At 36.7% G+C, this 27,642-nt stretch overlaps 2 protein-coding genes across 3 annotated transcripts; both read right to left on the bottom strand.

Moving 5' to 3' along the window:
- Positions 1–1,569: 1,569 nt before the first annotated feature.
- On the bottom strand, positions 1,570–2,702 carry LOC107824263 (uncharacterized). Of its 2 annotated transcripts, none has more exons than XM_016651012.2 (4): positions 2,544–2,702; positions 2,324–2,449; positions 1,965–2,249; positions 1,570–1,849 (listed from the first exon to the last, which is right to left on the bottom strand). In XM_016651012.2, the coding sequence occupies exons 2-4, from the start codon at positions 2,368–2,370 to the stop codon at positions 1,789–1,791; spliced, it is 393 nt and encodes a 130-aa protein (XP_016506498.1). In that variant the 5' UTR covers positions 2,371–2,449; positions 2,544–2,702; the 3' UTR covers positions 1,570–1,788. The 2 variants fall into 2 exon arrangements, with proteins under 2 accessions (XP_016506498.1, XP_016506497.1); XM_016651011.2 differs by having other exon boundaries at positions 2,334–2,449.
- An 881-nt stretch (positions 2,703–3,583) lies between these two features.
- Positions 3,584–5,110, bottom strand: LOC107824264 (uncharacterized). The gene is made up of 4 exons (XM_016651013.2): positions 4,961–5,110; positions 4,710–4,831; positions 3,987–4,271; positions 3,584–3,861 (listed from the first exon to the last, which is right to left on the bottom strand). The coding sequence occupies exons 1-4, from the start codon at positions 4,976–4,978 to the stop codon at positions 3,813–3,815; spliced, it is 474 nt and encodes a 157-aa protein (XP_016506499.1). The 5' UTR covers positions 4,979–5,110; the 3' UTR covers positions 3,584–3,812.
- Positions 5,111–27,642: the final 22,532 nt, after the last annotated feature.

Genomic DNA, 27,642 nt, shown 5'->3' with positions numbered 1-27,642 from the left:
CTGGCTTCGTTGAGGGAATTCAGGAGATTATTCGAGACATCTGCTACTGCTTTTAGCCTCGCTTCCCCCTTTCCCGCCATCGTTGGTTTTTACGAAGTTTGAAGAAAAGTGATTATCACTTTCAAAAATCTAGATGAAAACTACGATTTCAGCTGTAGAAATCCCCACAGACGGCGCCAAATTGTTTGACTCAAAAGATACTAAAACCTTTTTGGACAAATCAATCAAAGATGAAGGGGTAAATCTTAGCTGAATATAATAATCTCTAGAAACAATGATAGATAAAAAGGTCGATAATTTTCTTCGTATTCCAGAAATCAAAAAATCTCCCCCCTCTTACAAGGTTATTGTCCCCCTTTTATACTAAAAGAGAAACTCTTCTAAATTGTGAAAGACCAAATACAAGGAATATTCGACGGAATATTCCTAATGTTCCTAATGGGCTTACACTGTTACAGAGGTCGCACAATCTCTTCTTCTGCCTTGAGGTCGTCTCCCTTGGGACTTTGACTCGAAGAAACCCGGTCGTTTGTCGTACTCGTTGTTGGTCGTGATCGGTCAAATTTGGACCCATACAAAAAAAGCCATTCTTATTTGGTGATGAAAAATAAATAAATAACAAGGAAAACACTCACCACTTACGTCACAACGAGAAATCTGTAATTACCTGCGGTTTTAAATGCCATTTTCCGGCGGTTTTGAACAAGCGCAGGAATGACCGCCGCTAAGACAAATTAATTGTGGCGGTTCCGGTGGCAGTTTGTGTTGTGCCGATTTTGTATAACTAGAGGCGGTTTCTACCCGTCACTAAAATATTACTCCAAAAGATTAAAATTATTGTCATAGTTTTATTTTAATGGCGGTCGAAAAATGTTACAGGTGACCTGCTGAAATTTCAAAATATAAAAATTAAATTAGGTCGCTCGTTGTACCAGCGACCTGCTGGGAAAAAAATTAATGCAGCCCGCTTGCTGTGACGATTTTGTTCAACGATGTTACCGTCACCAAAATATCACTCCAAAAGATTAAAATTATTGACATAATTTTATTTTAGTGGTGTCCAAAAATGTTTTAGAGGTGAACTGCTGAAATTTCAAAAAAAAATAAAATAAAAAAATTAGGTCGCTCGTTGTACCGGCGATCTGCTGGAAAATTTTTAATGTACACAGTATTCTGGAGCTTCAAAATAATGGTTCTAAAATGTTCTTCTCTACACGCTTCTTCCTTCCACGTCTAATCTCAAAAAAACAACCAATAACCACATTAGCATGGAGTTGATTTTTCAAGTCTGGTTTGAGTCACTGAACTTCGGACAAAGCCACGAAGAGCCAATTCCGAGAAGTATATAACCGAAGGATTCGGTTAAAATCAAATTTAAATTAAATCAGATAATTATCCCATTAAATTTCAATGCTTTAGCTTGTAAGAGTGTCAATTATCAAACACAGAGACTAGCAGGAATTGATTCCTTATTCTCCGCGTATTTGATTGACCTCCCACCCAGGGATGACACAGGCAGGAAATAAGAGTTAGGCACACTGTGACACTGCAGAGGCAACATTCATGGTATGGTTTAAAAAAGAAAGATCCATTTTTATTTGAAGCAAATATGTACAATATTCCTAAAAGGTAGAATATATTTTTTTGCTCAAAGTGTTATTTATGGAACTCTCTCTGCAAAAAGTTGGGGAAAACGTCGCCACCATCTTCGACTCTCCATATGAAAATCTCGGGTCAAAGCTGGCGGATGTAACAACATCTACTTGAATCCAGAAATGCATAAATAGCTCACTGCAATTTTGGATTCAGATCCACTCCCACAGATCTCAACGTCTCAGAGTGAGGCTCCCTGCAATAATAACACCAATAAAATCAGAAATTAAAGCACATTTCACGCTGTGTAACCCAATTGCAAGAATATAGAAAAATATAGCAAAGTAATTGCTATAAGACTATTGAAGTACCTAGCTAGAACATCCCCGCGCATAGGATCAGGCATGACAGATTGATTATCAAAATCCTGAACATGAGCCACCTTTCTGAAAAAAGATTTTTTAATGAAACTGTCGGAATCATTCAACACATTGTCCGGTTCTGCCACTTCTGGTACAGTTTCCCTCCTTGATTTCTTCACAGATACGTTAGGCGAACGCTTCAGCTGATGCGTGGCTGTGTGTACCCCAAAACCCACGGACATTGCTATTAGTCCCAGCGCTACATACACGGGAAAGAACTCTCCTTTCAGTCCCCTGTTTCAATTAATCAAACATCAAGTTATTATATATTGCACTTACTTATAACAACAAAGGTGCTAATTACTTACAAATATTCACCTTGGCTTAGTGTCTGGATGCTCAGCAGTAGCGGCATATGACCTCAATTTGGTAATATTAGATTTTGCAAATGTAGGATTTCCGCTAATACGCGTAGCCATAGATTTCCACAAACTCTGCAAGGTTGAATAAAGATCGATCGACAAGAAATCATGTCTATGTATACACATAACTACGAACAATTTAATTTAACTCAGAGTGTGGACTTACCGAAGACCTGAATGCCATGATATGCAAGATAGCGAAAACAAATCAAAAGCTATAGAAAGAGCAGTGAGGGGGCGTTTAATTTACTGTTAAGAGTCTGGTTCAACTTAGTGATGCTCTGTGTGCAGTAAATGATGATTATATACATCGATATTTTTTTTTTGCTAAGATATATACATCGATATAAGGGATACAAACGGATAGGCATGCAAAATAAAGGACACTCGTCAAGAGCTAACAAGTCCACTTTGCACTAGCGGTGACTCATGGAAATTATATTGTTTGGCTGACAAGCCACTTTACATCCGCATATTTATATTGTTCCAAGTGTTTTAACCGACTCTGAAAGAGAGAAAAAAAAAATTGTGGCGAATTTGTTCAAGGTGTTAAGTGTTAACTATCTAGTGTAGTTAGGTACTTTTTTTTAATTAAATGTATACATATAATATATTTTTTTTATATTTTAACTCCATTGATCGAAAAAATCATGTATAGGAGCATTCACTGTTCAAAAGAGAACACAAAGATCTATAGATCCAAAGTTAGCCAGCTTGAATGCAACAAAGATCCCAGCTTACATCTAATTAATTTAGAAAAGAAGGTACACAAAAGTATGTGTATGCAAGGAAGCAAGAACTTTTTATTTTTAAAGGAAAAGGACTTTTTAACTTCTTAAAATAAATAGGGTCCATCAATTTTTCGCCGTGATGCCGTGAGAAATCTCAGTGTATCCATTTTTAACCTTCTTTTTAGAAGGTATAGGCACTCCTTTTATCTTGCTCTACTTGCTTTCAACGAACGGACATATATCAAAGCTTAACGCCTTAAACCCGACAAACTTAGTAAGATACAAATTAGAAAGAAAGTAAGAAGAAGATAGTTTGTCCCTTTACATTTTATATAATATATAGTAGAAGTAGCTAGGTGACCAATATATAATTTTGCAACGTGTTTAATATATAGCAGAGTCGACAGTCGTCCATTGAGAAAGGCAAAAAAAGATCACATGGCATTGGAAAGTAGCCAAATTGCATGAGTCATAATTGCTAGAGTATTCACAAAGCTGTACGTACTACATATTTATAGTGTTCTCGTTCATAAACATGCACAATATCAAGCGTATTAGAGTAACACCATCATGTAAACTTAAAACATCTACTTATCTACTATATGAGTTTTACTCTATATATCTTCATATAGTATTACAGAATTAGAGATTAAACTCTAGAATACAACCAAAGTACTCCACAAAACCTACATATAATTTACAACTTAATTTGGATCCACTCCAACAGTTTTCAAGGTCACTACACCCGGCTTCCTGCAATAATAAAATTGCTAGATAAGTACCAATACTATCCCATATTTGTGCTAAACGAAAAGAGAAATTAATTGAAAAACAAGTAGAAGAAATTAAATAGTACTAATATTAGTTTTGCTACTAACTTGGTATAAACGTAGCCACGAGCTGGATCAGGAATGACACGGCTAGTAGAAAAATCCTGAATGTGAGCCACCTTACGGAATAAAGATTTGCTAATGAATTTATCGGCATCTTCTGCAACATGTTCTGGCTCCACTATCTCAGGCAGAGTTTCCCTCCTTGATTTTTTTACATGCACATTAGGGGCTCGCCTCAGCTGATGCATCGCTGTGTGCAGCCCGAAACTCGCCGATAGTCCGATCATTCCTAGCGCCACACACACTGGCACAAAGTCTCCCTTTCTTGACCTGTAACATTCAGAGGCTAATTTAGGACGATTCTGTATATTAAATTGAATCCATTTCTGGAGTATGCATACGTCTTCAAAAATTAAAACGCAAACATATAACAAGACTGCTCTTACTTTTTTTTATTCCACTTGATACTATATTCTGAATTAGGCCATCATCGGCATACAACAGCAACAAAGCCAGTAGCCAGTGATCGTAGCCACATACATTTAAGGGTGATCGACCGAACACTCCATTTATCGAAAAATTATAAAATATATATAAAAACTTATATTATGTATGCAGGTCAAAAATAATTTTTTTATATGTGTATATTAAATTTTAAACACTTTTTGCGAAATTCCTGACTTCACCGTTGCCAGTGGTATACATAAACCGTAAAATCCTTTATCAAGCTACGTAAAAGGAGTAGATTATGGAGGACAATAATCTTACTTGGGCACATGAGTCGCGTTAAGTTGGACGGGTGAAGATGCCTTAAATTTTGAAGTGGCTGCTGTGGCATAATTTACTGAGGAACTTCCCTTTAAGTGAGTAACCATGGAATTTAGATAAGTCTGCAACATCGAAAATCAATACCCTTCTATCTTAGTTTAATTAGCACCAAGATAAATAATGAGCGAAAGAGCAACAATCATCACACCAAGTTGGCAAGTTATATAATAATAGAAGTAATTGGAACTTACCGCTGATCTAAAAGCCATAGGAGTAAACAATTGCTGCAGATCAAACTAAGTTAAGATTTTGATTAATTATGGTTCTAAGCTTGGCGTATCTGCTCAAAATCGAATTGCTTGCCGATGATCACCTTTGCACTAGTGATCCATTTAATAATAGGACAGAGGGTTCGGGAGACACCTAGGACATAATAGGACAAGGCCCCTATGATTTTACCAAATGGGAGTTTGACACATGCCTAATAGAAATGAGTCCACGTCACTGCGATGAACATGGAAGTCTCCTGAAGCCACCAAAGTGATGTTTATCTGATATTGATTATTTAATTAAATTAAGCATAGAATCCAGAACTGAAAATACTGGCCCTATTGAAATCACGGGCTTGAATAGCAGGGTACAACAAATGCCAAGTATGGGCTATATAATGGGTTGATCCAATGGTCCGCAACGAAAATCACTCTAATGGCAAAGGTATACACCCTATTTATTATAAATTAAAATTATTTTAAAATATTATTTTTTATAGTTACTTTTTATATTTTATAGAAAAATAAATATTTATGGTATATGCTACCATTGAAGCATGAAATACACTATTTATGTTTTTTCTCTCTCTTAGAAAGCTGAACATATCTATTTTTAAGGTGATTGATGTTACTGTATTTATGAATACATGTCGCGAATATATGTTAATACATGCGCATACATTTGGACTGCCCTGATTTTAAGCACTTTTTATTGCTGTATTCATAAATAAACCAGTGCGAATATGTCACGACTCAAATTACCCCTAGACGTGATTGACACCCAACTAACACTACCTGCCAGGCGAACCCCTTTTTCTAACGTTTAACCATTTACACAAACATTGAGAGAAAAACTGCAGGCCTAAAGTATTATTAATAATTAAAGAGGTAATAATTATCGCCCAATATCTTAGTCAATTGGTAGAAAAACCAACAATCACTCAAATAATAAAACTCTAGCCCAAATCACACACTAAGACCATGGAGCATCTAACAAAGTAATATGAGTTTTATTGACGGGTATGCAAACCTCAAAAAAAGAAATAACTAACACGAAATAACTAACATAAACTAAGCAAGTCTGAAACGAAAGCCTCCACGAACAATGCTGTGGCTCACCTAAAAAATAGGACCCACTCGAACAAACTCGTCAGCCACTAGCTCTATCTCCTGCAACGGTATCTATATAGAGATGCAGGTAAGGAGTGAGTTATACGTAAATATAACTCAGTACGATCCTCGACCCGCCACTTTAAAACCTCTAGAACAAGTGTTAGAAAATACAAGCACACTACAATACGAATGATATAGTAAATATGATAATTATACAATAAGTCAATATATGTGTATCAACAGAGTTATTAAGAATTAACTAACAAGGATACACACTAAGGACTTATCATAATTGTAGTGAAAGAAATTAACCAACACACCACGAGTCCATAACGGCACCACAATGTCTCAAATATGTAACAGAGCATACGCAATGCTCGGGTGATGTACAAAGGCATACACAATGCCCCAATATCATGGTGCACAGCCGTATCAAACTCAACATCATGGCGCACAGACGTATCAAACTCAACATCATGGCGCACAACCGTATCAAACTCAACATCATGGCACACAGCCGTATCAAACTCAACATCATGGCGCACAACCGTATCAAACTAAATATCATGGCGCACAACCGTATCAGACTCAACACCATGGTGCACAACCGAATCAAACTATAAAACTCAACCTCATGACGCACAACCGTATCACACTATCAAACAACTTATAAAATAATGTATTTTTTTATAAAATAATATATTTGCGGCTAGTCTAAGACCACCGACTCTGTCAAGCGCATGCTTGTCCCAACACATGGACCAGACAGAGAAAATATACTTTCAAAATGGGTTTTAGAAAAGTAAGTATCAAAGCTTAAAGTCTCACTTATCTCGAATTTCACAATCCAAGTACTCTTTCCGATAACTTAGAACTATACTCTCAAGAATCTGGATCACCTCAAACTTAGCAAAGGAAATTTCCTTTCTTTGTTGGATAAAGAGAGGAAGCAACAAGCAATTTGCTTCTCGATAAACTCTTATTAGTGTTGTCAATGGAAAAATAATTCCAAGCATATACATCTCTTAATGTACCGCCGCCAATTTCGATCCCCAAACCTCTATTTTTTTTCTTTTTTGGTTTCCTCCTTTAATGAATAAAAACCCTAAGTACCTATTTTCTATTTTACACGTGAGATTCACAAGGTGGGGCTAGGCACATTAGTTTTTTTTGTTTATTTATTTATTTATTCATTAGACATCCAACAAAGTGAATTAATTTATCAACAATCATATGTGATACTAGTAAATTTGGTCTACTGGCACATTATTAGTATACTATTTTATATAAATATATAATAACTTTCACTTACTAGCTTAGTATTTGATCCAATAGCTATATATAATAATTGATTCTCTAATCCAATAATTAATAAGTATATTAAGTTATTTTGGGTTATTACATTCTCCCCCACTAAAAAGAACATTTGTCCTCGAATGTGTCACGACCCCAGTTCACCCTCCGTGAACATGCCATGAAGGCACCTAGTCTCTACGACTAGGTAAGCCTAACAATGTGAAAAATAAAATAACTAGCGAAATAAATAATCAAAACTGAACAACTGGAAGAAAACTGTATATAAAAATGTCGCTCGGCATATACAACTCAACATCACAGAATCCTAAAATACTATCCCAAAACCCAGAAACTCACGGGAACACAAGCTGAAAGAAACATAGTACAATGATCTAACTCCAGAATGTCTACAACAACAGTAAGAAAGAAGGCTAAATACTAAAAGATGGAATAAGATAGAGACTCCTTGGTCTGCAGACGCGATAGATGTATCTCGAAGTCTCTGATAGATCTCCCCGCCTCAAGGGTGATACGCCTGGGTAGAGGTACCTAGATCTGCACATGAAAAACATGCGCAGAAAGGGCATGAGTACACCACCGCGGTACTCAGTAAGTGCCAAGCCTAACCTCGGTCGGGTAGTGACGAGGAAAGTCAGGGCCCTACTTAAGTTAAACATAATATAAAGTTTTAACAGTATGAAATAAACAATATAAATAAGTATAGCAGTGAAATAAGACAGGTTATACAAGGCAACAACAAATATACAAAGAACAGGGTAACACGGAATAAGAACAACTCAATACCAATAGCAACAATGAGGATCTCCCAGGATACTATCTTGTAGTCCCTTTTATCAACTGTCCAGTGGATCTCCCGGGATACCGTCCCATAGTCCAATCATCAATGCGCGGAGATCTACAGGAACCCCGGTCCGTAGTCCCAAATGTAAATACCCAGTACTGGGGGAATCTACCGGGTGCATTCCCGTAGTTCCATATAACTGTGCAGGGGAATCTATCGGGAATCTAACCGGTAGTCCCCAGGTAAACAAACAAGGGGGGGGGGGGAGCTACCGGAATCCCACATCCGTAGTCCCAATGTAAATATGTAGCAACAACAAGAAGATATTTCAGAAATGAAATTTCATATCAAGGAAAAACAAGTAATTCTAGCCTAACATGCTTCACGTAATGCACTTAAGGCAATTTAAGTCAACTAAACATGCTTTTCTAACTAACAACATGCTAAATTTGCAAGTATAATAAAACAGGAAAGGGAACATGTTAATAAGTACTTTAAGAAAATCGGATTTCCATCAATTTGCACAAGAACGCGCTCGTCACCTCATGCACAAGGCAATTAAATCACCAAATTTGCAAACCCTAAAGGGAAGGTCCCCCACACAAGGTTAGACAAGCCACTTACCTCGAACCGGCTCAAAATCAACTAGAAATCACGCTTTTGCCATGAGTATCCGACTCCAAATGACCCAAATCTATTCAATTCCATTTCATAATATAAATAATACTTCAAGAAGCTGATTCTACAATAAAATTCTAAGCTAATACGCGAAATTATATAAAATGACCAAAATGCCCCTCAGGCCCACGTCTTGGAATCGAGTAAAATTTATATTTCAGAAACCTCGTATTGTAACGAGTTCAACCATACTAAAATTATCCAAATCCGATGCCAATTGCCCAACCAAAACTCAATAATTCGGCCTACGAAGTTTTACCCAATTTTCATTCAAAATCCGAAATTAGAGGAGGAATTCATGCTTAGATTAGTGGGTTACAAGCAAAAAGGAGTTTAGAATCGTTACCCAATCGATATCTCTAAAAATTCTTCAAAATCTCGCTCAAATCTGAGCTCCCAAGCTTAAGTTTTGATAAAAAAGGCTAAACCCTCCATTTTTAAAATCTTATATCTGCCCAAGCGCGTTCTTCTTCGCGAACGTGAGGCTACTATCGCGAACGCGATGCACAAAAGTCCTGCTGGCAAAATTCCTCTTTCACGAACGCGAGGCCTCGCGAACGCGTAGCTTACACGAGCAGACCTTTCCCGAACGCGTGGACAAAAACGCGATCACGATGACCAATGAGCCCTTACCTTCGCGAACACATAGCTTACACGAGCAGACCTTACCCGAATGCGTGGACCATAACGCGATCACGATGACCAATGAGCCCTTACCTTCGCGAACGTGGGACATCATCGCGAACACGAAACACATAATAGCTGCTCTACTTTACAAACCTTCGTGAACGCGGGATAGACTTCGCGAATGCGAAGCACAATCCTCCCCCAACCCCAGTTCCCCTATGCGAATACGAGACCCCACTCGCGAATGCGAAGAAGTATTTTCGCTCTCTTTTCTTCTTTTATTTCTCTAAAACTAAATTATAAAAATACATGACCTGTTGAGCATCTGAAACATACCCGAGGCCCCCGGGACCTCAACCAAAAGCACCAACATAACCTAAAACATCATTCAAACTTGTTCCAACCTTCGGTACGCTACAAACAACACCCAAACACCCATTTTTCATCGAATCCAAGCCTAACATTTTAAAAACTCTATAAAATACACTTTCGATCAAAAGGTCTATCAAATCTCGTCCGAATGACCTGAAATTTTGCATGCACATCCAAAATGACATGACAAAGCTACTAAAACTCTCAGAATTTCATTCCGACCCTCAGATCAAAATCTCACTACCGAACCGGAAACTTCCAAAATTTAAATCTTCGGCATTTCAAGCCTAAATTAGCTACGGACCTCCAAAACACTTTCCGGACACGCTCCTAACCCCAAAATCACCTAACGGAGCTAATGGAACCATTAGATTTTCATTTCGAGTCCACCTTCACACTGTTCCGACTACGGCCAACTTTCCAACACTTAAGCTCTCATTTAGGGACTAAGTGTCCCAAAACTCTCCGAAACACAAAATCGAACATCCTGACAAATCAAATTAGCAGAAATAAACTGGGGAAAAGCAAGTAATAGGCGATCGGGGCATTAATTCTTAAGACGACCGACCGGGTCGTCACAGAATGTTAAGGGAGCTATACCTTAGGAAAGAGAGTATGAATACTACGTCGTTACATTTACCTTATATTGTTTTTCTTCCTATTTACACTACATACGCCTTTTGTAACTCGTTTGGAAACTTATTAACAACTACAACTATCCCAAGAGATTGAATCTCTACTCTAGTGTCTTAAAAATCATAGATAGATATGTTGAACACTTTCTATTCATCTCATGTAAAGCCTTCATATAAGGTACTTCCTCGCCCATGGAAATCGTGAATATCCTTCCATTTTATTCTAATACCATATGAACAAAAATCTTAATACCCTTTATCTAACAATTGTGCATCACATAGAATGATACCAATCAGTCCATGCATATAATAGCATTAAAGTTAGACATCGGCAGCAGTAGAGCAACTACGGTGCCCCTTTCCTGAACAAATATCACATCTCCTCTATAAATTCTATCCACAAATATAGTCTCCCCATTAGGATCGTCATCACGTATGGCACATGAGGAGTACTAAATATGACAAAACTAGTCGTTCTATACTCAAGTTCACTTAAATGTTAACATTACCATCCATATCAAATTCGCAACTATTCCTCTGTCCAAATTGTGATCCTATATGCCTCATAAACAAAATCAACAATAGTAAGCTCCCCCACTTAGGTAAAATTATATTTTTCAATTATCACATTACTTCGTCAATATTCAAACTTTCTCAACTCATACAATACAAGATACAACATTATGACAATTGTCAGAACAAAACATTGAATTCGATAACATTTGTGCTAATCCTTTTCAAGTATTTCAACTCTTTGAATTGTCTATCTCTCTTGTATACAGTGCACGACAGTCTCCATAATGTACCTCTTACCCTTATTTTAATAGCTAATCATGCCACTATTCGCTAAGTTTCTTACTCACCTTTTTACTATATTAATGCATTAAGCATTATATTTAAGTCTTACTTTCTCTCACAGATCGAAATTCATTGGCAGATCCCAAGTATGGTATGTTATACCTTTTAAATCACCTAGTGCCACTATCAAGGTCATACTCAATGCACTTAAATTAGAATAGTCATGTCGCAAATACACTTACAACATTACCATCACGATATCACTAGTAATCAAATCACTTCAAAAGACATTGAGCTTAGACCCATATAAACATCTTTCTCAAAATATCTTTCACACTAAGCCTAACAGTCTAGAGGTGCTTAAGATATTGTTACCTTACACTTAATACTTGTGCATCCAATTCTTTTATTCTCCAAATCAAACTCATAACATGGAGTTGTATCCACAACTTCAAATATTGAACATGTCGCTCTCAGGAAAAACCAAATCCTTAGATCACATTTCAATTTACATAGATTTTCAACATTCAAAACTTTGACTAACTCTCAACCCCCCCTTTTCTAGTTCTACTTCCTTGGATTGAATTTTATATCACTCTCGTTATAAACACATAAAAACAAAGTGTATAGTTGAAAGTATTAAGGACACAACAATTCTATATACCACTAATCCAATCTCATTCAAAATCTCATAACTCCTTTCATGATAAAATCTTCTAAAAGAGTTTTTTTTCACCTTTCATGTACTCCAAATCACAATATCATTTATAAAATAGGAATTTTGTCTACTCTATAATGTTCGATATCACTCCGATATTTAGTACAACATCATCCAAGGCTTGTTAAACCAAATCTGGATCAAACAACTGTGACCTACCATATTCAACCAACCAGATAGAGCAAGACACTCACATTCATGTAACGCCTAAAACGATAAGAGTTGCATATCGAATTAGTATAACTACAATTATGCACAAACTCGGTCCAAAGTAATTGATCATGAATAACCTAGTAGGTAATATCTATCTGCCTGATGTTGGGACTGAAACTCATATTTTCTTGCGCATCCATTTGGAGCACATCCAAGCGTCATAACTATAGTCTTGCAGTGGAACAAATCCACAAATTTTATATACGACAGTGCTAGAACACAGTTAAACACTCATATATAATACTCTCGCATACGGAAACGATGGAATACATCTATATGCCCCTACGTAAATATTTCATTCAATGTTAATCTTCATATGTGATGATATAAGTATTTCATACAATTACACTATCTTTCAAAAACATCGCTGAATAGGATATTATGCTCTATAAAACGTCAGAATAGACCTCGGGCTCACGATCTTGCATAGATATTATGCTCTATAAAACGTTCACTCAAATTGAGATCACAACTTCCTCGATGTGCCTGGTAAACCAACCACGAACGCTAAAATAATCTATATTCACTTTTTCCTTATTTTCTTCTTGTTATTTTAGTATTTTCACTATTCTAGCATTTCTCTATTCTTGATAATCACCGTTGCGTTCTTCCAGTTACAATCACCAAGCTTTGCTTAGTTCTCATTTTACAAAGGATCATATATAGCTTTCAAAGGACCCATCATGACTAACATAGTAGACTATTTTACTAACTACTTATCTTTATATATGTGCCCTAGCAAATATATTTACCAGTTGCTCCCAAGAGTAACTTGCAGTAAGGGTTACACTTAAACCCAAATAAATCCACTTTAAAAGGTTAATGAATACCCCTTAGTCTAGGCATAAGATGTTATTTTGAGCCTGACTATTTAGTCCTTGCATCATCGTATTTAGGTAAAATCACATATTTTCCTTCATTAAAATATATCTCAGTTGGGATTGAATTACAAAAATAGAATTTCCTCTCCACCATTGAGAAAAATATATCACCATGTTGGATTCTCTTTAAGCTTTAATGAATAATTTTTGAATAAAAATAAAATAAAATTACTTCGGGAGGCGTTAAGTTGATATAAATACCTTCTTTAAATTGACTTTCACCACTAGATACAACATCCTTGATGTGGTTAAACTATTACGCTTTTGGCTTTATTATTCAATTCTTTACATATCTTATCAGACTCGCAAAGAGTAATTATATCCACAATATCAATTGTTGAATAGATCAATTTTAGGAAGGAACAAAAAAAAAAGAAGAAAAAAAGGTCCGCAAGTCACTTAACTGTTCACTTGGAGTCTCAACGTCCAAAAATTTGACTACTTCTCTAATTTCTTAAATTTTTTATGGGTTCTTTTCTAACTAGAGTTAACCCCCAAAATAATCACTTGACAATTCTTAGATAGATCTAATGCATACAACATTCCACGTACTCAAGGATACTCTCAATCACATATATTTTATTCAAAAGTTTCACGTCAAATGTGTCATACAGCAGAGTAGGATACTCGTGTTCTAGCCATTCGTGAAAGGGATATCGTAAGAATAAATTCGATTCAGCTTAACGCATGAATGAAGAATGAAAGAAGGGAAAACATCCTAAATGCTTAGTAGTCTCAAGATCATAAGTATGGGCGCCTACATACCCCTGAGCAAGACTCTACTAAACACTGCTCCATGACCCGGGACATGAAGCCTAAGATTTGATACCAACTTTGTCAAGACTCAAACTGCCCCTAGACATGATTGGCTCCCAACTAATACCACCTGCCAGGCGAACCCCTTTTTCTAACGTTTAACCATTTACACAAACATTGAGAGAAAAAGTGCAGGCCTAAAGTATTATCAATAATTAAAGAGGTAATAATTATCGCCCAATACCTTAGTCAATTGATAAAAAATCCAACAATCACTCAAATAATAAAACTCTAGCCCAAATCATACACTAAGACCATGTAGCATCTAACAGAGTAATATGAGCTTTATTGACGGGTATGCAAACCCAAAAAAAAAGAAATAACTAACACGAACTAAGCAAGTCTGAAACGAAAGACTCCATGAACAATGCGGTAGCTCACCTCAAAACAGGATCTACTCGAACAAACTCATCAGCCACTAGCTCTATCTCCCACAACAGTATCTGCATAGAGATGTAGGTAAGGAGTGAGTTATACGTAAATATAACCCAGTAAGATCTTCGACCCATCACTTTAAATATTTCTAGAACAAATGTTAGAAAATACAATCACACTACAACACGAATGATATAGTAAATATGATAATTATACAATAACTCAATATATGTATATCAACAGAGTTTTTAAGAATTAACTAACAAGGATACACACTAAGGACTTATCATAATTGTAGTGAAAGAAATTTACCAACACACCATGAGTCCATAACGGCACCACAATGCCTCAAATATGTAATAGAGCATACACAATGCTCGGGTGATGTACAAAGGCATACACAATGCCCCAACATCATGGCGCACATCTGTATCAAACTCAACATCATGGCGCACAGCCGTATCAAACTCAACATCATGGCGCACAGCCGTATCAAACTCAATATCATGGCGCACAGCCGTATCAAACTCAATATCATGGCGCACAACCGTATCAAACTCAACATCATGGCGCACAACCGTATCAAAGTCAATATCATGGCGCACAGACGTATCAAACTCAACACCATGGTGCACAAACAAATCAAACTATAAAACTCAACCTCATGGCGCACAACCGTATCACACTATCAAACAACTTATAAAATAATATTTTTTTAATAAAATAATATATATGCGGCTAGTCTAAGATCACCGACTCTGCCAAGCGCACGCTTTTCCCAACACATGGACCAAGCAGAGAAAATACACTTTCAAAATGGATTTTAGAAAAGCAAGTATCAAAGCTTAAAGTCTCACATACCTCAAATTTCACAATCCAAGTACTCTTTCCGGTAACTTAGAACTATACTCTCAGGAATCCAGATCACCTCAAACTGAGCAAAGGAAATTTCCTTTCTTTGTTAGATAAAGAGAGGAAGCAACAAGCAATTTGCATCTCAATAAACGCTTTATTAGTATTGTCAATGGAAAAATAATTCCAAGCATCTACATCTCTTAATGTACCGTCGTCAATTCCGATCCTAAAACCTCATTTTTTTTTCTTTTTTTGGTTTCTTCCTCTAATAAATAAAAACCCTAAGTACCTATTTTCTATCTTACACGTGAGATTCACAAGGTGGGGCTAGGCCCATTAGTTTCTTTCTTTTTATTTATTTATTTATTTTTAAACACCCAACTAAGTTAATTAATTTATCAACAATGATATGTGATACTTGTAAATTTGGTCTACTAGCAAATTAATAGTATACTATTTTATATAAATATATAATAACTTTCGCTTACTATCTTAGTATTTGATCCAATAACTATATATAATAATTGATTCTCTAATCCAATAATAAATAAGTATATTAAGATATTTCGGGTTATTACATTCTCCCCCCACTAAAAAAATGTTCGTCCCCGAATGTTAAGGGAGCTATACCTTAGGAAAGAGAGTGAATACTTCGTCGTTACATTCACCTTATATTTTTTTCTTCCTATTTACACTACATACACCTTTTGCAACTTGTTTGGAAACTTATTAACAACTACAATTATCCCAAGAGATCGAATCTCTACTCTAGTGTCTTAAAAATCATAGATAGATATGTTGAACACTTTCTATTCATCTCATGTAAAGCCTTCATATAAGGTACTTCCTCGCCCATGGAAATCGTGAATATCCTTCCATTTTATTCTAATACCATAGGAACAACAATCATAATACCCTTTATCTGACAATTGTGCATCACATAGAACGATACCAATCAGTCCATACACATAATAGCATTAAAGTTAGACATCGGCAGTAGTAGAGCAACTACGGTGTCCCTTTCCTAAACAAATATCACATCTCCTCTATATACTCTATCCACAAATATAGTCTCCCCATTAGGATCGTCATTACGTATGACACATGAGGAGTACAAAATATGACAAAACTAGTCGTTCTATACCCAAGTTCACTTAAATGTAAACATTACAATCCATATCAAATTCGCAACTATCCCTCTGTCCAAATTGTGATCCTATATGCCTGATAAACACAATCAACAATAGTAAACTCCATCACTTGGGTAAAATTATACCTTTTTAATTATCATATTACTTCGTCAATATTCAAACTTTCTCAACTCATGAAGTACAAGAGACAACATTATGATAATTGTCAGAAAAAAAATATTGAATTCGATAACATTTGTGCTAATTCTTTTCAAGTATTTTAACTCGTTGAGTTATCTATCTCTCTTGTATACGGTGCACGACAGTCTCCATACTGTACGTCTTACCCTTATTTTAATAGCTAATCATGCCACTATTCGCTAAGTTTCTTACTCACCCTTTTACTATATTAATGCATTAAGCATTATACTTAAGTCTTACTTTCTTTGACAGATCGAAATTCATTGGCAGATCCGAAGTATTGTATGTTGTACCTTTTACATCACCTAGTGCCACTATCAAAGTCATACTCAATGCACTTAAATTAGAGTAGTCATGTCGCAAATACACTTATAACATTACCATCATGATATCACTAGTAATCAAATCACTTCAAAAGACATTGAGCTTAGACCCATATAAGCATCTTTCTAAAAATATCTTTCACACTAAGCCTAACAGTCTAGATGTATTTAAGAAATTTTTACCTTACACTTTATACTTCTGCGTCCAATTCTTTTCTTCTCCAAATCTAACTCATAACTTGGAGTTGTATCCACAACTTCAAATATTGAATATGTCGCTCCCAGGAAAAATCAAATCCTTAGATCACTTTTTAATTCACACAGATTTTCAACATTCAAAAATTTGACTAACTCTCAAAACCTCCCCCCTTTTTCTAGTTCTAATTTCTTGGATTGAATTTTATATCACTCTCGTTATAAACACATAAAAACAAGGTGTATAGTTAAAATTCTTAAGGACACAACAAGTCTATATGCCACTAATCCAATCTCATTCAAAATCTCATAACTCCTTTCATGATAAAATCTTCTAAAAGAGTTGTTTTTTTCCACCTTTCATGTACTCCAAATCACAATATCATTTATAGAATAGGAGTTTTGTCTACTCTATAATGTTCGAAATCACTCCGATATTTAGTACAACATCATCCAACACTTGTTAAACCAAATATGGATCAAACAACTGTGACCTACCGTATTCAACCAACTAGATAAAGTAAGACACTCACATTCATGTAACACCTAAAATGATAAGAGTTGCATATCGAATTAGAAAAACTACAATTATGCACAAACTTGGTCCAAAGTAATTGATCATGAATAACCCAGTAGGTCATATCTACCTGCCTTATGTTGCGACTGAAACTCATATTTTCTTGTGCCTTCATTTGGAGCACATCCAAGCGTCATAACTATATTCCTACAGTGGAACAAATCCACAAATTTTATATATGATAGTGCTAGAACACATTCAAACACTCATATATAATACTCTCACGTACGACAACGATGGAATACATCTATATGCCCCTGCATAAATATTTCATGCAATGTTAATCTTCACATATGATGATATAAGTATTTTGTACAATTACACTATCTTTTAAAAACATCGCTGAATAGGATATTATGCTCTATAAAACGTCAAAATAGACCTCGGGCTCATGATCTTGCGTCGAATATCACGTTCATTCAAATTGGGATCACAACTTCCTCGACGTGCCTGGTAAACCAACCACGAACACTAAATAATCTATTTTCATTTTTTCCTTATTTTCTTCTTGTTATTTTAGCGTTTTCACTATTCTAGCATTTCTCTATTCTTGATAATCACCGTTGCGTTCTTCCAGTTACAATCACCAAGCTTTTCTTAGTTCTCATTCTACAAAGCATCATATATAAGTTTCAAAGGACTCATCATGACTAACATAGTAGACTTTACTAACTACTTATCTTTATATATGTGCCCTAGCAAATACATTTACCAGTTGCTACCAAGAGTAACTTCCAGCAAGTGTTGCACTTAAGCCCAAATAAATCTACTTTAAAAGGTTAATGAAGACTCCTTAGTCTAGTCATAAAATGTTATTTTGAGCCTGACTTTTTAGTCCTAACTTCATCACATTTAGGTAAAAGCATATTTTCTTTCATTAAAATATATCTCAGTTGGGATTGAATTACAAAAACAAAATTTTCTCTCCGCCATTGAGAAAAATATATCACCATATTGGATTCTCATTAAGATTTAACGAATAATTTTTGAATAAAACTAAAATAAAATTACTTTGGGAGGCGTTAAGTTGATATAAATACCTTCTTTAAATTGACTTTCACCACTAGGTACACTATCCACAATATCAACTGTTGAATAGATCACTTTTAAGAAGGAGCAAAAAGAAGAAGAAAAAGAAGAAAAAAGGTATGCAATTCACTTAACTGTTCATTTGGAGTCTCAACGTCCAAAAATTTGACTACTTCTCTAATTTCTTTATTTTTTTTTCATGGGTTCTTTTCTAACTAGAGTTATCCCCCCAAAATAATCACTTGACAATTCTTAGATAGAACCAATGCACACAACATTCCACGTACTCACGGATACTGTCAATCACATATATTTATTCAAAAGTTTCACGTCAAATGTGTCATCCAGCAGAGTAGGATACTCGTGTTCTAGCTATTTGTGAAAGGGATATCGTAATAATAAATTCGATTCACCTTAACGCACGAATGGAGAATGAAAGAAGGGAAAACTTCCTAAATGCTTAGTAGTCTCAAGATCATAAGTATGGGCACCTACATACCCATGAGCAAGACTCTAATAAACATTGCTCCATGACCCGGGACTTAAAGCCTAAGATCTCATACCAACTTTGTCACGACTCAAACTACTCCCTAGACGTGATTGGCACCCAGCTAACACCACCTGCCAGGCGAACCCCTTTTCTAATGTTTAACCATTTACACAAACACTAAGAGAAAAAGTGAAAGCCTAAAGTATTATTAATAATTAAAGAGTTAATAATTATCGCCCAATACCTTAGTCAATTGATAGAAAAACCAACAATCACTCAAATAATAAAACTCTACCCCAAATCACACACTAAGGCCATGAAGCATCTAACAGAGTAATATGAGTTTTATTGACGGGTATGCAAACCCCACAAAAAATAAATAACTAACATGTACTAAGAAAGTCTGAAACGAAAGCCTCTACGAACAATGCGGTGGCTCACCTCAAAAATAGGATCCACTCGAACAAACTTGTCAGCCACTAGCTCTATCCCCCTAATGGTATATGCATAGAGATGCAGGTAAGGAGTGAGTTATACGTAAATATAACCCAGTAAGATTCTCGACCCTCCGCTTTAAATATCTCTGGAACAAGTATTAGAAAATACAAATATACTACAACACGAATGATATAGTAAATATGATAATTATACAATAACTAAATATATGTATATCAACAGAGTTATTAAGAATTAATTAACAAGGATACACACTAAGGACTTATCATAATTGTGGTGAAAGAAATTTACCAACACACCACGAGTCCATAACAACACCACAATGCCTCAAATATGTAACAGAGCATACATAATGCTCGGGTGATGTACAAAGGCATACACAATGCCCCAACTTCATGGCGCACAACCGTATCAAACTCAACATCATGGCGCACAGCCGTATCAAACTCAACATCATGGCGCACAGCTGTATCAAACTCAATATCATGGCGCACAGCCGTATCAAACTCAATATCATGGCATACAACCGTATCAAACTCAACACCATGGTGCACAACCGAATCAAACCATAAAACTCAACGTCATGACGCGCAGCCGTATAGCACTATCAAAAAACTTATAAAATAATATTTTTTTCATAAAATAATATATTTGCGGCTAGTCTAAGACCAGCGACTCTACCAAGCGCACGCTTGTTCAAACACATGGACTAGGTAGAGAAAATACACTTTCAAAACGGGTTTTAGAAAAGCAAGTATCAAAACTTAAAGTCTTACTTACCTCGAATTTCACAATCCAAGTAATCTTTCCGATAACTTAGAACTATACTCTCTGGAATCCGGATCACCTCAAACTAAGCAAAGGATATTTCCTTTCTTTGTTGGATAAAGAGAGGAAGCAACAAGCAATTTGCTTCTCAATAAACTCTTATTAGTGTTTGTAATGACTCGATTGGTCCTTTTACTTTTTTGAAACCCTGTCCCCCTAAATAAGACTTTGCGCACTTGATTTAACTAATTTATGACCTACGGGGATGGTTGGTTCGGGATTTGGAAGAGTTTTGGTTGAAATAGGCACACTTGATTCCCTAAGATTTTCTTAGGCTAAGTTTGAATTTGGCCAACATTTTTTAGTAAATGGACCAGACTTGTATTTTGACAGTTCCGAAGGGTCCGTAGGAAAATATGGGGCCTGAACGTATATCCGAAATCGAATTCTGAGGTCCCTAGCTTGAGTAATGAAATTTTGTTAGAAATTATTATACTGAAATTCTAAGGATTTAATGAAATTGAATAATGTTGAATCATGTTAGTATCAGGCCTGTATGTTGGTTCCGGAGCCTGGTATAGGTCCAATATAACATTTAAGACTAGCACACAAAATTTGGTGTTAATCCGAGTAATATAAGTACGTTTCGGCGCGTTAGAATTGAATTGAAGAACTTGAAGTTCATAAGTTTGATTCAATTGATTTTGGAGGGTGATTATTAGATTTAGCGTTGTTTCGGACATTTCGAGGGTTGAGCAAGTCCATTTTATCATTTCATACTTGTAGGCATGTTCGGGCGAGGCCCCGAGGGCCTGAGCGTCGAATAGACGCAGCTCGAGTTGAGTTAGGAATTTAGGAAAAGGGCTGACATTACTGGTTGCTGTCAAAACTGCACATGCGGTTGGTAAGACGCAGGTGAGAGACCTCAGAAGCCATCCACCTATCGCAGGAGCGGCCCAGGCTAGACAGCCCAATACTGCAGATGCGACCCTTATCCGCAGAAGTAGAATCGCAGAAGCGGTGGGCCTGTCCGCAGGAGTGGCCTAAATCGTAGAAACGATCTTCTTTCTGCAGAAGCAGTGGGCGCAGGTGCGGTCCAAGACTGCAGATGCGGAAATCGCAGAAGGTAGTGGCCTTCATTTGTTACTGGCTCTAGGCCATTTTTGTTCATTTCCACTGATTTATTGGGCAATTTTGGAGCTCTTGAGAGAAGACTTTCACCTAGCATCTTGAGGTAAGTTCATCCTAGTTATTTCTAGTTTAATACTTGAACCTCGGCTAGATTAACATGTAAATATTAAGGAAAAATTATGGGATTAGAGCAAAACCTAGGGTTTTGATGAAAGTTAGATTTAACCACGAAATTTGTTATGGAACTATAAATCATATATTATTGATCCTTAGGTTATAAAGAACAACTTTCTTCGAAAAATTTCGGAATTCGGGCACGTGGGCCCGGGGTTGGATTTTAGGAAACTTGTGTTTAAGGTTGGGAAATCACTTTAGTAATTAAAATGCGAACTCTTGAGCTTGTATTGACTAGTTCCTACCTCGTTTAATTAGTTTCGGATCGTGCGACTCCAAATTGAGGGTTTGAGCACGTTCTTGGTATTGAAAGTATGCCTTGGAGCAAGGTGAGTCTCCTATCTAACTTTGTAAGAGGGAATTGTCCCCACAGGTGATATAGTTGAATAATTTTCCACTAAATGCAGGGGATATGTACACACTAGGTGACCAGAGTCCGTGCGTAGCCACTATTATGCTTAAGTCCAGGTAGTCTAAACCCAAGAGCATGCTTTATGTGATACTCTTGTAACTTTATGGTTAATTTGGATTGCTTAAATCATGTTGAGTGTGGTAAATGAAATTAATAAGAGGAACATCATTTTTTTGACCCTTTTAAAGAGAAGTTGATATTTCTGTGAGTAATTGCTCCCCTGATATATATTCTTGTCTGCCTGTTGTTGTGCTTAATTATATTTGACCGTGTCACATGTATGATTCACGAGCGAGGTAATAGATGCATTTATGGTTTGCGCCATTCGACCCTCCGGCAGTGCACATTTTATTTTTATGTTGGATCGGGCCGTACGACCTCAGCACTACTTGCACATGCTTCTTGTTCGGTATTTTTCTGTGGATTGAACTTTGTTATATGCCCTGAAATGTAAATGGCTAACTGTGATATTATCTAGGGAAGGACTTGTTACTTCTTGCTATAAATTGTTTATTATTTGTTCTATCCATGCTTAGTAGAATACTTTCTCATATTATTTGACCCTAGTAAGTGTCAAGTCGACCTCTCGTCTCTACTTCTTCGAGATCAGATAAGATACTTACTGGGTACATATTGTTTATGTACTCATACTACACTTCTGTACTTAGTTGTACAGGATTTGGGGCAGGTACATCTGGTTACCAGGTTAGTGCACATTCTTGATCGTAGTCCGAGATTCCACGGTGAGCTGCTCCCTTCTTATGCTGTTCAGCAGCACTATGGAGTCTCTCTTTATTTTTGGCTGTCTATTCTATTTCAGACAGTAGGATAGGTTTATTCTTTTGTATATTCTACTAGTTGCCCACATACTTGTGACACCAGGTCTTGGTACAAACATTGGAAGACTATTCTTTTTGGGATTTTATAATTATTATGGTACATTGCTAATTATCACTTGTTTTAAAATGCAATTTAAGAAATTACTGTAATAGTTTTTGTAAAGTAAAGTTAGAATCTATTAATACTTCTGCATTGGCTTGCTTGACAATGGTGTTGGGCGCCATCATGACCTGTAGCGGAATTGGGTCGTGACACAATGGAAAAATAATTCCAAGCATCTACATCTCTTAATGTACCGCCGCCAATTCCGATCCTGAAACATCTGTTTTTTTTTGTTTCCTCCTCTAATGAATAAAAACCCTAAGTACCTATTTTCTATCTTACACATGAGATTCACAAGGTGGGGCTAGGCCAATTAGTTTCTTTTTTTTGTTTATTTATTTATTCATTAAACACCCAACTAAGTTAATTAATTAATCTACAATCATATGTGATACTTGTAAAGTTGGTCTACTAGCAAATCATTAGTATACTATTTTATATAAATATATAATAACTTTCACTTACTAGTTTAGTATTTGATCCAATAGCTATATATAATAATTGATTCTCTAACCCAATAATTAATAAGTATATTACGATATTTGGGGTTATTATATTCTCCCCCACTAAAAAGAACATTCGTCCTTGAATGTTAAGGGAGATATACCTTAGGAAAGAGAGTATGAATACTTCGCCTTTACATTCACCTTATATTTTTTTCCTTCCTATTTACACTACATACGCCTTTTGTAACTCGTTTGGAAACTTATTAACAACTATAACTATCCCAAGAGATTGAATCTCTACTCTAATATCTTAAAAATCATAGATAGATATGTTAAATACTTTCTATTCATCTCATGTAAAGCCTTCATATAAGGTAATTCCTCGCCCATGGAAATCGTGAATTTCCTTTCATTTTATTCTAATACCATAGGAACAACAATCTTAATACCATTTACCTGAGAATTGCACATCACATAGAACGATACCAATCAGTCCATGCACATAATAGCATTAAAGTTAGACATCGGCAACAGTAGAGAAACTACGGTGTCCCTTTCCTGAACAAATATCTCATCTCCTCTATATACTCTATCCACAAATATAGTCTCCTCATTAGGATCGTCATCACATATGGCACATGAGGAGTACTAAGTATGACAAAACTAGTCGTTCTACACCTAAGTTCACTTAAATGTCAACATTACAATCCATATCAAATTCACAACTATCCCTCTATCCAAATTGTGATCCTATTGTTACATCTCACGTTTTCGTACGTTAAAAGTGTTGTCTTCAGTTAATTGACGTAGACTCGGGGATGATATCATCTTGACGTTAACACATTTATGCTATTTATAACAAGCAATAAAGAAGTGTCATGAAGGATAAAGGGGTACACAAATTAAAGAAAGCGAGTTTCGTTGAAAGTGGCCAATTAAAGATAAAAATATGGACCGGGCAATAATACACGATAATTATAAACTAGTACCATGCAAGATACCATATGACCAGGAACAAATTTTGTTCAAGGATTTCAAAAGGCAGAAGCTTAATCCGATTTTAGGGTTCTATGTTCAATCCACGAAAGTTTCCAACGAAATATTATACGGAGTTTTCCCTACTCTAGGTATATTAAGGACATCCCTTCTTTCTTTTGGCATGGTCCAAATTATACTGAAGAAACGAGCAAACGCATAGTTTCCATAAATTACTCTATTCATAGAGATACCAGGGGTGCCTATATTCTTGATTCCCAATGAGAATTATTATTATCTTTTATTCATGGGTCTCAGAATAATACGTAGTTGAAGAAAGTTTATCCGGAAGGATTATTGAGATTTTTATGTATTTTTCATGTATTTCACCCATTTATACATGTGCATTGACCCATGACCAGATGACATTATATACGTGTATCTATATATATAAAAATATATGTATATGGGATATGGAAAAAGGTTATGGCGTTATATACACACCACCACTTGATCAGCTGGTATACGTTGATGATTTGCCCACAATGGCCGAGATGATATGATAGGATGCCCTCAAAGGCTTGATGATATAACGTACACCCATAGCTATGCATGGAATGATATTTAGACGCACGTGCATGACATTATAAATGTTTTAGAATTTACAAAAGTTATTCATATTTAAAGACGTGTTTCTATATTTCATGTTTTATCTATGTCTCTTACATACTAATTTTCATGCCTTACATACTCAGTACATTTTTCGTACTGACGCCTATTTCATGGGGCCTGCATTTCATGCCCGCAGGTGTAGGTAGGCGAGCTGACAGTCCCCCTTCTTAGGACCCCTGATCAACAAAATGCTCCACTTGATCCGGAGCTGCTTTTGATTTTGGTACGATATATTTATATTTATATATAAATAGGTATGACGTGACTTAGTCCCGTCTTTGTACAGTTATGTTTCCATTAGAGGTCTATAGACAGTATGTCTATTTGGGTTGTATGTGGCCTTGTCGGCTCGCCCACTATATTCTGCATGTATACGTACATATGCCTTGTTGGCAGGTCTCCTTAATGTATGTTATTTTTGTAAGTCAGCAAATATTATTCAAGTTCATATCTTAGATGCATGCTTAGGGGTGTTTGACAGGTAGGACTCAGGCACCCGTCGCCGCTTATCGGTTTGGGTCGTGACAAAGGTGGTATAAGAGCAGTTCTATCCTAGGGTTGTCGATAGACCGTGTCTAGTAGAGTCTTGTTTATGGGTGTGTTGTGCACCACACTTATAGACATGAGGCTACAGGACATATAGGATGTTATCCTCTTATTTTATCTCAGATCGTGTTATACAAGAATTCATGTTTCTAACGATATGTTATATCTTCAGTGATGCCTCCAAAGAATACGGCCGCCTAGAAGGAAAAGTCCGTGGCTGGTGAGACTACTAGTCGAGCGCCACGAGTTACCAGGGCTCGGGGAGAGTCTCATGGTGAGGTTCCATCTTAAACTTCACATACCCCGCCCTTTCTAAAAGAGCTCCAAGGGGCACCAACCCAGTGCCTGCCCCTGTACATTCAACACCTCAGCCGGATGCACCGGCCCAGGAGATGAGATATGTTATTCAACTATTAACCTGATTAGTAATGGCACAGGCTCGATGTCAATAAATAGGTATTGGTCATGCAGATAGGTATGTCAGTGCGAGGGTTCGTGACTTCATTAATTTAGACCCTCCGGTATTCACTAGGGAAGATCCGAATGAGGACCCTTAGATATTTATAAATAGAATGCAGAGGACGTTACGGGTAATGAAGTCCATTGTGACTGAGTCAGTTTAGCTAGCTTCAAATAGACTCCGAGATGTTGTAGTTAATTGGTACGAGTCTTGGGAATTGTCCAGAGGTGAGGATGCCCCTCCAGCGGTATGGTAGGAGTTTACAGAGGCTTTTTTTCATCATTATCTGCCACGAGAACTTAGACGAGCCAGAGTTGATAGGTTCTTGACCCTTCGGTAGGGTAACATGAGTGTTTGAAAGTACAGTCTTCAGTTTGATTCGTTGGCTAGGTATGCTCCCACTATTGTATCTAAGATGAAGGATCGGGTTCACCGGTTCGTGATGTGATTAGAGCCTCACTTGCTTAACGATTGTATGTTGATCTCACTTCATCCAGACATAGATATTTCTTGTATTTAGGCACATACTCAGGGTGTAGAGGAGCATAAACAAAAAAAGAGGGCCGATCATGAGCATGATAGGGCCCAGAATAAGAGAGCGAGGTCTTCGGGTCCTTCTAGTGAGTTTCGAGGTGGTTATAGGTAGCAATATACAAGGTATCCAGCCCAGCCATCGGCTAGCGCACCCCCTCAGTTTGGTGGTAAGGGAGTTGATCGTTCCTTATATTTAGGGTCTGGTCAGAATTTAGGGCCTCAGGTTCGCAGTATAGGGGTAAGTCAAATCAGATGAGGCTGACCTTGCCACGATGTGCTCAATTTGGTAAGCAGCATACCGGGAAGTGCCGTATGGGATTAGGTGTGTGTTATACTTGTGGTTATCCAGGCCACGTTATGAGGGATTGTCCGATGAGAGGTGATGCAAGTATAGCTCAGCCATCGGGATTTGTAGTTGGTTTGTTATCATCAGTACGCCCTCCTGGGAAAGGTCCACAAGCACCAATGAGTTGTAGTAGAGGCAAAGGCGGAACATCTAACTCGAGCAATCCTCAGAATTGCATTTATGCATTGGCAAGATAACAGGACCAGGAGTCATCGCCTAATGTTGTTACAGGTATATTATCAGTTTTCTCCTATGATGTATATGCACTAATTGACCCAGGTTCCACCTTATTATACATTACTCCGTTGGTTGCTAGTAAGTTTAAAATAAAACCTGAATTGGTTAAACCTTTTGATGTGTCTACACCTATTGGGGACTCGGTGATAGCTAAGCAAGTATATAGAGGTTGTATAATAGTAATTCATAGTCGATCTATCGTAGCAAACCTAATCGAGTTAGATATGGTAGAATTTGATGTTATAATGGCTATGGATTGGTTGGCTTCTTGTCATGCCAATGTTGATTGTAGAGCAAAGATAGTCCGATTTCAATTTCCAGGGGAGCCTGTTTTGGAGTTGAAAGGTAATACGGCATCGCTGAGAGGTAGATTCATTTCCTATCTCAAGGCAAGGAAAATGATCAGAAAGGGCTGTATTTATCACTTAGTTCGGGTTCAGG

Source organism: Nicotiana tabacum, chromosome 6 (assembly GCF_000715075.1).
Source record: "Nicotiana tabacum cultivar K326 chromosome 6, ASM71507v2, whole genome shotgun sequence".
NCBI lineage: Eukaryota > Viridiplantae > Streptophyta > Magnoliopsida > Solanales > Solanaceae > Nicotiana > Nicotiana tabacum.
Note: the sequence above shows the minus strand (reverse complement) of the source record. Positions and strands in the feature narration are given on the sequence as shown.

What these genes read in the sequence shown, in the direction of transcription:
- LOC107824263 (XM_016651011.2), bottom strand. An exon ending in CATCCAGACACTAAGCCAAG is followed by an intron (nt 2,250 to 2,333) that starts GTGAATATTTGT and finishes TAATTGAAACAG; the next exon opens with GGGACTGAAAGGAGAGTTCT. An exon ending in CGCGGGGATGTTCTAGCTAG is followed by an intron (nt 1,850 to 1,964) that starts GTACTTCAATAG and finishes TTATTATTGCAG; the next exon opens with GGAGCCTCACTCTGAGACGT.
- LOC107824264 (XM_016651013.2), bottom strand. An exon ending in AACGCGACTCATGTGCCCAA is followed by an intron (nt 4,272 to 4,709) that starts GTAAGATTATTG and finishes TGAATGTTACAG; the next exon opens with GTCAAGAAAGGGAGACTTTG. An exon ending in CGTGGCTACGTTTATACCAA is followed by an intron (nt 3,862 to 3,986) that starts GTTAGTAGCAAA and finishes TTATTATTGCAG; the next exon opens with GAAGCCGGGTGTAGTGACCT.